Source organism: Penaeus vannamei, chromosome 19 (assembly GCF_042767895.1).
Source record: "Penaeus vannamei isolate JL-2024 chromosome 19, ASM4276789v1, whole genome shotgun sequence".
Lineage (NCBI taxonomy): Eukaryota > Metazoa > Arthropoda > Malacostraca > Decapoda > Penaeidae > Penaeus > Penaeus vannamei.
In genome coordinates, this window is record NC_091567.1 from 10,788,601 (window position 1) to 10,801,100 (window position 12,500).

Genomic DNA, 12,500 nt, shown 5'->3' on the forward strand with positions numbered 1-12,500 from the left:
TGGTACCATTTGCCTTCATTATTGTCTGGGAGATGACCCACTCTCTACCAGCAGCAGCTCTGGGGTCTTCTCTTATTCTTTTTGGTGAGTTTTAGCTCTTTATTTAGGTCAACTATGTATCTATCGAAAGGCCAGTAAAAGATAAAAATATTAACTAAGGGAAGCTTTTTAAAACTTGATGAGCTGTTATTAATAGCAGTTATTTGGACTTGATAAGTATGATGACACACATGATGGAGGGGTGTGCTGCATTATATGATATACATACAATTTTTTGTAGGGTTACTATGTATTGCTCCTAAATGTTAAAAAGTGCCAATTTCATCTTTGAGCCATTTCCATAACACATACTTATTTTTGTTTTTCCTTTAACATTCCATACAATCTTTCAGTAGTTACGGTACTGCATGGCATATATCATCCAGCCAAATCCCCCGGCCATACTGCTTCATCACATTTACCACCTAATATATCATGGTCTTTTTTCTTTTTATATTATGTATATAGTTTACATATTTATAGAATTTTTGGTCCCTTTTCACACACAATGTGCTCCAATGATACTCATTTTGGTGTGTTTTATCAAACTCTTGAAGTGCCTGAAGCTAGAACTTACCTTAATGAAGCTTGAAAAATCAGCCCTCTTATGGCTGGAAAGGCAATAGACAGGCTGGAGGATTTGCAGTTCCTAGGTGGAAAAAAGGGGAAAAGTAGTTTTGGGTGAAATATTACAAAGTTATTTTTCTTGTTTTAGCATATACTTTAGAACCATCAACAATACTTATATTTTATTTATTAAAGTTGATTGAGGATGGAGATATTTGCAGGATAATATCAAGGCTATTGTCCAGTTTACATTAATGCGCTTGATATATCTTTTGTTTTTGTTTTCCCACCACAGTCTTATGCCTTATGTTAATGGCTAATGTGAGAATGTGGCATGCCATGAGTATAGTCAAGCAAGAAGTGATGTTTTAAGTTTGTAAAATTAGTTTTTAAGTATGCTTCTGATATGAACATGATTCAGAGATAATGGAATGTGTTCGTCCATTGGTATGTGGTAGCTCCCTGATTTCATTAAAAACAAATAAATTCTGATGTTAAGGTTCTACAGCTATACAGCTTATTTATAAGAATATTTGTTTTTTAAGATCTGTAAGATATAATCTAAAGTAAAAAATTTATCAAATATGAGGGAAAATTATTTTGTAGTTACATATTTGAAAAGTGTTTGCAATATACCTGTTGCCATTTTGATTTTTTTTTCATGCTATAATTGTACATTTTATTGTTTCCTAAATGTAAAAATTTATGATTTTGCAGATATTGGTTTACTGACACTAAATCAGTACATTTTACTGGATCCAATTCTACTTTTCTTCATCATGGGATCTGTAATGGGTATGATGAAGTTCCTTAACCAGCATGACAGGTATGTGTTACAAGCTAATTCTCTGTAGTTGTTTTTGTTCAGATACCTTAATATTCACAATTTATCAATATCATTTATTTCCCCGTTTCATTTGCTTAGCTATTTTGATTAAGGGAATATGAAAATCTGTAAAAACTTTGATTGGTCTACTGGCTATTCATATTTCTTTATTCATATAAGTTCATATTTTTTATATATTTTATTTGTCTTTACTTTTAATCAGGCCCTTCTCAGTTGGTTGGTGGGGTTGGCTGACTTTCACTGGTGTGATGTTATCAGGATCAGTGTCCGTCAAATTTGTGGGCTTGTTTGTGGTGTTGTATGTTGGTCTTCACACAATAAAGGAGCTCTGGGATCTCTATGGTGACCTCAACAATTCCCTGGTTTGTATAAAGAAAATTTATTTTATTGAGGAAATGTTCCATTGAAAAATAGTGTTGTTCATGTTGGATGTGAATATATGTGGGTTGTTTTTTTTTTCTTCTTTTTTACAGCTTATGCTCAAGTTTGTTCTCTCTTTTTAACAGCTCTATGTTGGGAAGCATTTTATTGCACGTGCCATGGGTCTTATTGTCCTCCCTATTGTGTTGTACTGTGTGTATTTTTACATTCATCTGACAGTTCTGAGCAAAAGGTAAATTCTCCTTGATTCTTTACCTTAGATTTTAATGTGATATACATTTTATTTGATGTTATAGATGAGATAAACATAAGTTGGAGCAATACACCATATACATTGTTTATTTGTAAAAAATGAAAAAAAAAATTTTTTGCAGTGGTAATGGAGATGGTTTCTATAGTTCTGCCTTCCAATCGCAATTAGAAGGCAATTCTCTATACAATGCCAGCATGCCATTAGGTAAGTTTGAAATTCACAGTACGTGTGTGTGTGTGTGATGTATTATGCATTAATTTTCTCTTTGTATATTGTAAAATTGACTATCTTTGGCAATGTTTTTTCACTTTATTGTAATATTTGAATTTTAATGTAACAACTTACCAACAGAGCTTGCATATGGTGCTGAAGTCACACTGAAGAATGCCCGTACGGGTGGTGGCTATTTGCATTCCCACATTCATTTGTATCCTGAAGGCACTGGGGCTCGGCAGCAGCAGATCACAACCTACTCCCATAAAGATTACAATAACAAATGGTTTGTTGAATCTGTAGTGTTAAATATGAAGCCTTTAATATATATACATTTTTTGATACAGATATTTGGTACAATTCTTTAATGGCTTTCTAACTTAGTAGCCATTATGGATGACAACTACCTAGGGATAGATAGTGACGTTATATTTTCAGGTTGGTGAAGAAATGGAATGAAGAACCAGGTGATTGGGAGGATGATGATCCAGTGGAGCTGGTGAAAAATGGTGACCTGATTCGCTTAGAGCATGTACCAACTGGAAGAAACCTCCACTCACATCGTGAACAGGCTCCTGTCACGAAGCGACACCATCAAGTAACAGGCTATGGTGAAGTAAGTATATATTTATGAAAAACTGGCTTGATGTTCAGTGGTCTCTTTTTAGCAGTCATTTTGAAAGAAAGTTTAATTTAAATGCTTTAGGAAACTCATACTTTGTATAATATTGATATTTGATTGTTTTTGTAAAGAAGTCAAGAAATAATGATGTGTTCTAATACATTTTATTAAGTGTATTATTTTTATTACTTGAATTAAAACTGGCCTAATTAAACAGTGAAAAATTACCTTTTGAATAATGTATTTCAGAATGGAGTTGGAGATGTGAATGATGTGTGGCGTGTAGAAGTAATTAACGGAGAAGAGGAGGAAGTAGTGAAAACAGTGGTGCACAAGGTACGCTTTGTGCACTATCTAGTTGGCTGTTCCCTGATGTCCCACAATAAGCAGCTGCCTAAGTGGTAAGTGTCGTATTGGTAATTTCTCTCTCTCTCAATCTCTCGATCTCTAGATCTCTATTGGGCACATATTTTTAACCTTTTCGCTCTGTTGGTTTAAAAAGCACTCATTGCTCAGGTACAGGTCTCTCACCAGTGAATTTGTTTGTGTCATCCTGTATGTCTTATCTAATACAGTTTCTGCCTCTCTCTCTTTCTTCCCCTCCCCACCACACACACATGCACACACAAGAGAGAGAGAGATAGCAAGAGGCAGAGATGCAAAGATAGTCAAATATCAAAATATTCAAAGAATTTTGGTGTAAAATGTTGGAGATATAGAGAGGGAGAGGGGGGGGGAGTATGAGGACAAGAGGGAGAAAGGAAGTGTACCCCTGTGCAGTCTCCCATCCCTGTGGAGGAGTATGGGGTTGAGGTAAAGGAATAGGGGGATATGGAGGACGGGAAATTGTGATGTAGAATCTGCTAATGATAGTTCCTCATTCTGATTATGGGGTAGGACATATCTAGCTGATGTACAGGATTGGTGGAAACAGGGATGGTGGGTTGAGCCACAGAATCTCTAGGGCAATATAGTCTAACAATAGATCCAGAACAGAATACAGAATCACTCAGCAACAACTAAAATCAAGTGGAATTATGATGCCAACGTTGGCATCACCATATGTTCCACTGGTGCTTCATGACATCAGTGTCAGTGTCACCGTAGAAAACAGGTTAAGGAGTGTGGCGCAACAAGCCTGGCCTTCAGTTTTTATGTCTGAAAGTATTATTATGTGCATATATTTTTTTCAGGGGCTTCGAACAGATGGAAGTGACCTGCAATCCCAATGTACATGATCCTAATAATGTTTGGAATATTGAGGATAATGTTTTCCCAAAATGTAAGTGAAATGCTAAGAACTTGGAATTTATAACAAAACTTTAATACATATTCGTAAAACATTCTTAATACATTGATAATATATACTGCTGAGTAGCAGTCATGATTTTTTTGTTCTTGTTTGTTTTTCAGTACCCAATACCAGTTTTGAGATTTATGCACCTAATTTCTTGGAGAAATTCCTTGAAGCCCACACTGTGATGTTCCAAGGAAATTCAGGGTTGAAACCCAAAGAGGGAGAGATCACATCTCAACCATGGCAGTGGCCAATCAACATCAAGGTATGTATTCTCTGTTTCTTGTGCAGACTAATGCTATATATGCACATTGAGGTGAAGGCTTCTGGTAGGTGTTAGTTGAGCTTTATGTAGAATATAAAGATGGTTTAGCTGTATGTAGAATGATTCCACAAAGAAATTGGTTTGGTTGTGTGGAATATTTATTATCTAGTATTCTTATAATTGTACTTAGAGGGCTTCTCTTCATTTATGAATTTGATCCCAAGTAGAAAGCTCATTATCAAGTTGATTGCAGTTACAGTTTCTTTAGAAGAGTTCATGACAAGAACAAAATAATATTTTTGGCTTTATGCACCTTTATGCAAACTTGCACATAATAGTAATGTAGAGCAGCCATAGCAGTATGAATTCAGTAACATCATTATATAATGATATAGTAATTATATAATATATAGTAATTATATAATATATAGTAACATTAATATATAATAATAAAAGAAAACAGTAAAATCCCTGTTCTTAAGTTGGCTCCTGTTGATTTAATATTTTACACAATAAATGGATCAGTGACCTGGGGCCGGATTCTCAAACGCGTTAAGGCGCCATATCTCCTTAAGGCGCCTTAACTTACGGCCAGTGATCTTACGGCCCATGCACAGAACAAAGGACCCGCCATATTGGTGCGAGTTAAGGCGCCCTCAGTTAAGGCAGGGGGAGAGCAGCCTTAGCGAGTTACAGCGAAGCATAAATGACATTTATCAGCCCTAGAACAATTAATACCTTACAATTGGTATTTTACTCAATTATAGTGTCATTAGGTGTACATAAACCAATTGTGGACTACTAGATAAGGCAACAAGTGTAGTATTCCAACATAACTGTGATTTGCTTTTCCCGATAGATGCAACCACACACCGTTTTTTGGGTGAATAGAATAATTTTGTAATAGCTTTCGTCGTGTTCTGAACGAATATAGCGCTCATTTCCTTCGCAAACGAAGTGTAACTACGATATCGGTCCCGATAGCTGGGGAGGGCATGATACATATCAGTTAATTTGGGGGGTAATTTCGAGAAATATCGGTAGAATACTAGCAAGTATAGTATATTGACACATTTCTTTTGCCACGTGATGACCTATTCCATATCTGTTTGGTTCTACTGAGTGTCTATGTTCACATCACGTTCACGCTCGAATCTAATTAGCTCACATGATTTCCCCTGCCTACGTCATCCACTACAAAATTGTCTGATTTTGCGTCACTCTTAATGACTTTTTGTCATATGTCGCGGTGTTGGAGGCGTAAGCTTACTGCGGCTCCTGGAAATCGTGCATTTTATACCCTCTGTAACACCGTTATCAATTTGCGCAGAAAATGGTATAGAGACAAATTTTTTGAATGATGTGTACTGCCACTAGGTAAGCTCAGATTCTTTAAATTAGGTGTGGGGTTGCATTTTCAATAATACCAATTTTGTTGAAAAGTTCTATCATGCCACGGGCTGGACGCAGCGTTGTTTACGAAATCAGCTGATTGGCATTTACGGCTTATGATTGGTCAAGATACCCCAAGAGCCGCCTGAAACGGCAGCTGTGATTGGCCATCGAAGATCCGACGCCTTAAGTGATTTGCAGCCCTGCGGGACTTAAGGCAGGCGTAAGGTGCCTTAAAAAACGTTTGTCTGAGATACGCCGCCCTTGACAGGCCTTAACTTAGGTTGCCGCAGGACGGTTAAGACCTCCAGCGTCCCTTAACTTAAGGCTCTTTTGAGAATCCGACCCCTGGCCATAAAGTGAAATGATCACTAACTGAACTTCTAAGAGCATATTTTCTCTTTGTTTCTATTATACTCTCACCTTTATAGAATTTGTCATTCTTCTAAGTCTTTCATACTGTACTCTGAAATGTGATTTTTTTTTTTATACAATGTATTATACTGTAAACTGTTACCTAGAATCCATAAAATATTTTGTTTTTATTTGTTGGTGTGTTTCCTTTTACAATTTTTTTTTTCCTGGAAGCAATGAAGTCTAATGGAAACTTATTCTTAGTACTTTCTCTTTTTGTCCTCTCCTTAGTACTTTCTCTTTTTGTCCTCTCTTACCCTCCCGTGAATATTTTTGATGAAAAAAGTTAGTTTTCAATTGTAAGTTAAATTTTAAATAAGAAAAGCACATATTGTTGTTTTCAACATGCATAAAATTGGGTACATGTCAAGTGTCAGCTGTTAACCCAGTGTTGCTGGGTACATGAGCTGTCCAATGTTGTTTTGTTTGTGAATTTTGTTTACACATACAAACTCCACAAATGTGTTGTCACCAGGGACTCATTTGGTAGGTTTAAGTGACCACTTGATTTCCCTATTCCTTAAATTTTCAGATTTTTTTTCTAATGCTATTAACCTCACTATCATTATGTATATGTATCAAGACAGTAATAACAATAAAAAAGTAAGAAAACTGGTGATAAAGGCAGAACAAGTAATTGACTCATTGGTGACTAAGCTCTTGTGTAGCCATCTATGTGTAGCACAGTGAATTATTGTCACAGTGGATGTGATTCAAAAGTAAAAGACATACTTTCCAGTCTTCAGTTTTTGAGACCTTCCCTCACTTTTCTTCAAAAACTAATTTTAATAGTGGTGAATTTGTTCTGAAAGTTGAAAAACAAGGACTGCCATTCCTCATTTACATAAAACAGGGGTCTGTGACAAATGTAACATAGCATTAACATTATCATTTCCCAAAGAATATGTTTTGAGGCATAAAAAATCAACCTTATTTTTTTCTTCATGGTGAATTGTTTTCTCTCCTTTTCTTTAGGGTCAACATTTTTCAGGTGGGAATCCCAGAATATACCTCCTTGGAAACCCAATTGTATTTTGGGGCAACTTAGTGGCTCTGGTAGCATTCTTCTACCTCTACATCTTGCATTCCTTCCAAATCAAAAGGGGATATTATATTTCTCCAGCTGTTGGAGGTAATGGGTAGCAGAGGGTGCATGTGTAAAAGATATGTTACTTGCATGTTAACTTGGCATGGTGTACAGGATCTCCCTTTGTGTTCAGGTTCAGATACAGTTTTTAGGAAAAAAAATTGTTTGCAAATTGCAAATGCATGAGCATAAAAGCAGAAACTGATATATGTATGTATACAAACTAATACTCTATTTTAATAAAGGAGTGTGACTACCATGCCAGTTAGCAAAAAGGTAATTTAGATCTTTACTACTTTTGCATGCTATTAGTTTGTGATATGCTAGTCTCTTGCTTGGCTACTGCATGATGGCTAATTATTCTTGCATGTTACCGTTTTTATAAGACTTTTTAGTGTTAGCTTGTGTTTCACATTATTTTTGACAGTTTATGTAATGGTTACATGAAGAAATATGACTTAACCTTGAAGTAAGTATGCAGTTGAATATATAGTTTGAAGTAAGCACTTTTTAGTGTTTTGCAAAGTGTCACTGACACATGTTATTTGTTTCACATGTAGGGTCAGTGGTTCTCCGCTATCGATGGATACAAAGTTTACCTGCTGGGTAATCCCATCATTTGGTGGGGTAACCTAGTTGTGTTGGCTGCTTTTGTGTTGGTCTATATCTACAATGCTTATAGGACTCAAAGAGGACTGAAGGATGATGCTGCAACAAGAGGTGTGTATATCTGAATGTATATTTTTTTGATGGTATAGAAGCTGCAATCTGGAACTGACTTCTAGAGTAAGTTAGGGGACTGATTTGTTTGTTTTATGTCTGTGTTACACTGTGATTTTTGTGATGCTTAGAATTTAACTGAAATTGCATGAAATTGCCAGCATTTCAAGCATACTAAAAAGAAAACACTCATGTATTCTGTAGGTAGGATCTCTTAAGCAAAAAATGTATTAGATATAGTGAACTGTGAAATATTTTGCAACATTTGCAAGGTAGATAGACCACCATTCCATCCAAGGTTATCATGCATAAAGTTTAAATGTTTCATAACATTTTATTTTCTAAATTTTTGATATACAAGTTTCTCATTTTCAGATTTTGCACTTTCATTTAGCTTATTACAATGCAAGTTTGTGAGGAGTTAAATATGCAGTTATGTGTAATTACCTGCATCCTATTATTTTTGCAGTAAACCTTTTAATCAGAACCTTTAGTGAGAAACCCCTTTAATGGACAATCATGCCTGGTAGCCTACCTGGATATATTATCTCCATGTCAGTGTATGAGTCATGAAGAATATATTAGCTGTCATATTACTCATGGTCTATCCTAATTTTCTTGGTTTCAGCTCGACGGGAAAAGGCTATAGGAGCCTGCGGATGGCTAGCTGTGGCATGGGCACTTCACTACCTGCCCTTCTTTGCAATGGGTCGTATTTTGTACTTCCACCACTATTTCCCAGCTCTGCTCTTCTCTTCCATGCTCACAGGTAGGAGCAATCCCAGGTTATTTTTACTGCTAGTCATTTGTGTTGATTAGTTTCCTTTCCTTTGTAAAACAGAAATTGAATATTCATGTTCTTCTGAGGTTCTTATTTTATTCAAGGAATTTCTTGTTTCCAGGTGTTATCCTTGATTACCTTCTGGAGTCGATTCCTAATTTGGTTCCTCCATTCCTGTCTGTGTCGGTGTATCACTGGATGACTGGATTGGTATACTCAGTCCTTGCTTACAGGTATGTAAAATATTGTTTAATATGAAAATAGAATCTCTTAAATTTTTAATAAATGGGTTGTGGGTATGGGAGAATATCAGTAAATTGATGTGCATATTTAAGAACAGAGTATATGGTTCAAGATTATATTGTTAAAAATATGAGAGTTGATATTTGGTGTACGTGACAAAAGGCAATGGTTTATGATAGAAAAAGAGTGCACCATAACAATCTGTCAGTTCTGAAGATAGTCATGTTATTTTACTAGAGAATTTCCATCATTTCATCTTAAATAGTATTCAGGAAAATACTTTTTGTTGTAAGAAAAGTCAATTTCATTTTAATTGTTATCTCTAAACTATGTGAATTTGCTAATGAGGGTAAAAATAAAGAAAAGGGAGCACAAAGATAAAGTTTTATCTAACCTGTTGCTGCTCAAGAACTTGATTAACTTTTTATTTTTTTCTTGCAGTTTTTATATATTTGCACCCCTTGCATATGGAATGCACAACCTGGAGCCAGGCTTTGAGAATGGCACCATTCAGAACATCCGTTGGCTTGACTCATGGGAGTTCTAAATCATGAGGATACGTCCAATAAGAATAATATGTTATATATAGGATATGTATGAATCTCATTTAGTAGATCTGATACATGTGGTATATTAAAAGTCTGTTGCTGGAGACAACCCAAGAAAGACATGTAAAAGTTCTGAGAATATTGTTGTTATCTGAAGATTATATGAAAGAACAAGATATTACAAAGTTACTCCAGTAATTCATGTCACCCTTGATGAACTTATGATATAGGGAGGAATTGTTCTGTATATTATGATGTTATTGTTGTTATTATTATATCATATGTAGGAATATGTTTGTTTTGAATAATCCTCCTTGTTTTTCATAGAAAGTCATTGTTGATGGGCATCTTAAATTTGAGTTATTGTGAGGAGGATCGAACAAAGGTTCTTTCATATTATGTATGGTCAATATGAAAAGCTGATCTTTGAATTTAAGACATTTTTATGAGATCTGTTTGTTTAAAAATGTTTTGTTGATCATTAATAATTAATTGAAGTTAATGTATGGTAATTATTTTACAAAATCATATTTTTGTACTCTTTCTAATAAAGATTCTGGTTAGCATATAAATAGATTTTACTTGAAATTCCTTTTAACAATACATAAACATGATTAATTAGTCATTACAATCTAAGGATATTCTAAAAAAAGGAAATATATAAACTTGATATAAAAGAAATCATTTATTTTGATTTAACTTGGCATACAGTCTTTAACTTTCATTCTGTGAAGAACTCAGGACAAGAAATGCTTTGGTTTTTGTAACTAAATTATAACTATGTAGCAGAGATTATCAGTTCTAACTAGTGGGACAATAAAGGAAATTTGTACATGGGCTCACTCATAAGTAATTATTGCATATTCTGGTGTTCTACATTTGTTTTTTACCATATATGCAGTATACTGTATACATATACATATATGCATACATATGAAATACTATACACATACATTTAAATATGTATGTTTATTGGATGAAGCTGTATAAGAACTCAAAATTTGAATATCCCTAGGGGCAAGGTGTGCATCCTAATGAAACTCATAGCACCAAATTGTTCTTCAGCTCTTCACGAATGCAAATGGAACAAAAGTACAGTAATGCATGGAAAGTCTTGAAACATTTCTAAATCACATGAAAGGTTCATGATGTTCATTTATGAGAAGTATCAAAGCCAGATGTGAGTAGATCTAAAGGGAACCAGCCCAAAGACTCGCAGAAAAGGCAAAAACCACAGAACCAGCCCGAATGTGGGAAAAGAATAATCAGGAAACGATGAAAGTAGCCTGTTGAACTTGGATATCAGGGTTAAAATTGGGATTTTCCTTCCAACTGGTCGCGCAAAATCTTCACTTTATATACGAGGAAGCAAATGAGAGTTGAAAGTGCCAGGACAACGCAGGACACAAAAACCATTGCCATCAGCATCTTTGAGTTTACCCAGCATTCTTCAGTACCTGGGAAATAGTTTCAGATTATTATCTAAATATTGTCACATGATACCTGACTGTCTGTTTTTTGCTGTTTCTGTATTGATAAAGAGAGAAACAAAAAAGGAGGAACTTACACCTTAGTGTATAGATTGTTGATAGCTATTTGAACTTCATATGAGATATTTAAAAAATTGTAGTTTGAATTATTAATGTTAAGGACAATATATGAATCAGAAATTATTTAACCTAAAACATACTTAAATCAGTTCAGATTCTTTTAAGCCAAGACAACAAACCTCTCAACTGTTCTCTTGTCATAACCACAACGCCTCGCTGAAGCTCCACAACTGCAGAAGGTGAAGTCTGTGCCGAGTCTTCACGTTTCCTCCTGATGGTGGATGGCTTAGGTCCTCCATTGCAGGGAGCTGAACATTCTCCCTCACACACCTCGAGATGGCAGGATATGACAAACTCAGGACTCTCACCAATGCGGAATGCCTGGAATAAATGTATTGTAAGTAGCTGGTTTCCACTGCCACATATTAAAGTTAATTTAGAAGTTTCTAAGCTGTAACACTTATTTTAGAGTGAAAGGATGAAGTCTCAGCCAACATCTACTTCATAATTTGCCTCAACTCCTACACCTGTTAAATATTTTTGAATATCCTCATTCACGTTTTATGGGATTTTTTCATAAGGATTCTTTTAATTTTAGAATGACACATTTACTTGTCATACTAGTATTTTCTAACAAGCGAGCTAAATAGTATAATTTACAAACCTGTAAAATGAGGAGGAAGCACTGTAGCTATATGATCAGCCTACATATCACATCAGGGTAATATTGGGTAACACTTCCCTTAATTTACCTTAAGATAGGAGTAAAGCATGAGGTCAGCCTGAACACCGTTGGTTTCCCGGGTCTTGGAAAACTGTGTCAAGAGATCTGGCCTTACAACACATCCCCTCGAGTCCAACAGCTGCACTTGCGTTCCCCCAGCAGAACTTGCATTGCAAGAGATAACATTGGCGTCCAGCTCACGAGTGGGATCTTTGGAATATATTTTAGGCATTTTCAGATATTGGTTTACAGGTACATTAAAGTTACATGTGTAATATCAGGACGTTTCCTTGGGACAAGTATTTCCAACAAAGGATGACCTACATACCCTGCACATAAATGACAACAGAGGTATCATCCCCCATGTAGACGTAACCCGTGGCTGGGCTGGCAAAGGGTCCAGACCCTCGTTGGATTTCCATGAGTGTGTTAACAGACCTGGAGTCTAACTGGACTGGTACCTGATGAAGCATTAGTAGAGAATGGAATTTGCCATGATAAAAAACATGAATGTATATTCTTCATGAGAATGTTAGTTTTAGTACTGAAATAACGAT

At 35.5% G+C, this 12,500-nt stretch overlaps 2 protein-coding genes across 5 annotated transcripts in view; one reads left to right on the top strand and one right to left on the bottom strand.

Moving 5' to 3' along the window:
- The window catches only part of tw (Protein O-mannosyl-transferase 2), a 15,863-nt gene extending 5,622 nt beyond the window's left edge, over window positions 1–10,241 (top strand). Inside the window, exons 5-18 of one of the 4 annotated variants that reach the window (XM_027373653.2) lie at window positions 1–84; window positions 1,324–1,432; window positions 1,656–1,815; window positions 1,960–2,066; window positions 2,209–2,291; window positions 2,439–2,586; window positions 2,739–2,916; window positions 3,172–3,323; window positions 4,116–4,204; window positions 4,336–4,484; window positions 7,266–7,422; window positions 8,726–8,866; window positions 9,000–9,111; window positions 9,563–10,241. The exon at window positions 1–84 is cut by the window's left edge and continues 25 nt beyond it. In XM_027373653.2, coding sequence (XP_027229454.1) covers window positions 1–84; window positions 1,324–1,432; window positions 1,656–1,815; window positions 1,960–2,066; window positions 2,209–2,291; window positions 2,439–2,586; window positions 2,739–2,916; window positions 3,172–3,323; window positions 4,116–4,204; window positions 4,336–4,484; window positions 7,266–7,422; window positions 8,726–8,866; window positions 9,000–9,111; window positions 9,563–9,668 — 1,775 coding nt within the window. In that variant the 3' untranslated portion in view covers window positions 9,669–10,241. Of the gene's footprint in view, window positions 85–1,323; window positions 1,433–1,655; window positions 1,816–1,959; window positions 2,067–2,208; window positions 2,292–2,438; window positions 2,587–2,738; window positions 2,917–3,171; window positions 3,324–4,115; window positions 4,205–4,335; window positions 4,485–7,265; window positions 7,423–7,937; window positions 8,098–8,725; window positions 8,867–8,999; window positions 9,112–9,562 lie in introns of those variants that run through there. The other 3 variants (XM_027373652.2, XR_003477174.2, XM_070133848.1) reach the window with 3 other exon arrangements.
- Window positions 10,242–10,341: 100 nt separating this feature from the next.
- The window catches only part of LOC113821170 (uncharacterized), a 50,469-nt gene continuing 48,310 nt past the window's right edge, over window positions 10,342–12,500 (bottom strand). The window contains exons 5-8 of the mRNA XM_070133849.1: window positions 12,272–12,404; window positions 11,972–12,153; window positions 11,399–11,600; window positions 10,342–11,126 (exon numbers count right to left, since the gene is read on the bottom strand). Coding sequence (XP_069989950.1) covers window positions 10,978–11,126; window positions 11,399–11,600; window positions 11,972–12,153; window positions 12,272–12,404 — 666 coding nt within the window. The 3' untranslated portion in view covers window positions 10,342–10,977. The remainder of the gene's footprint in view (window positions 11,127–11,398; window positions 11,601–11,971; window positions 12,154–12,271; window positions 12,405–12,500) is intronic.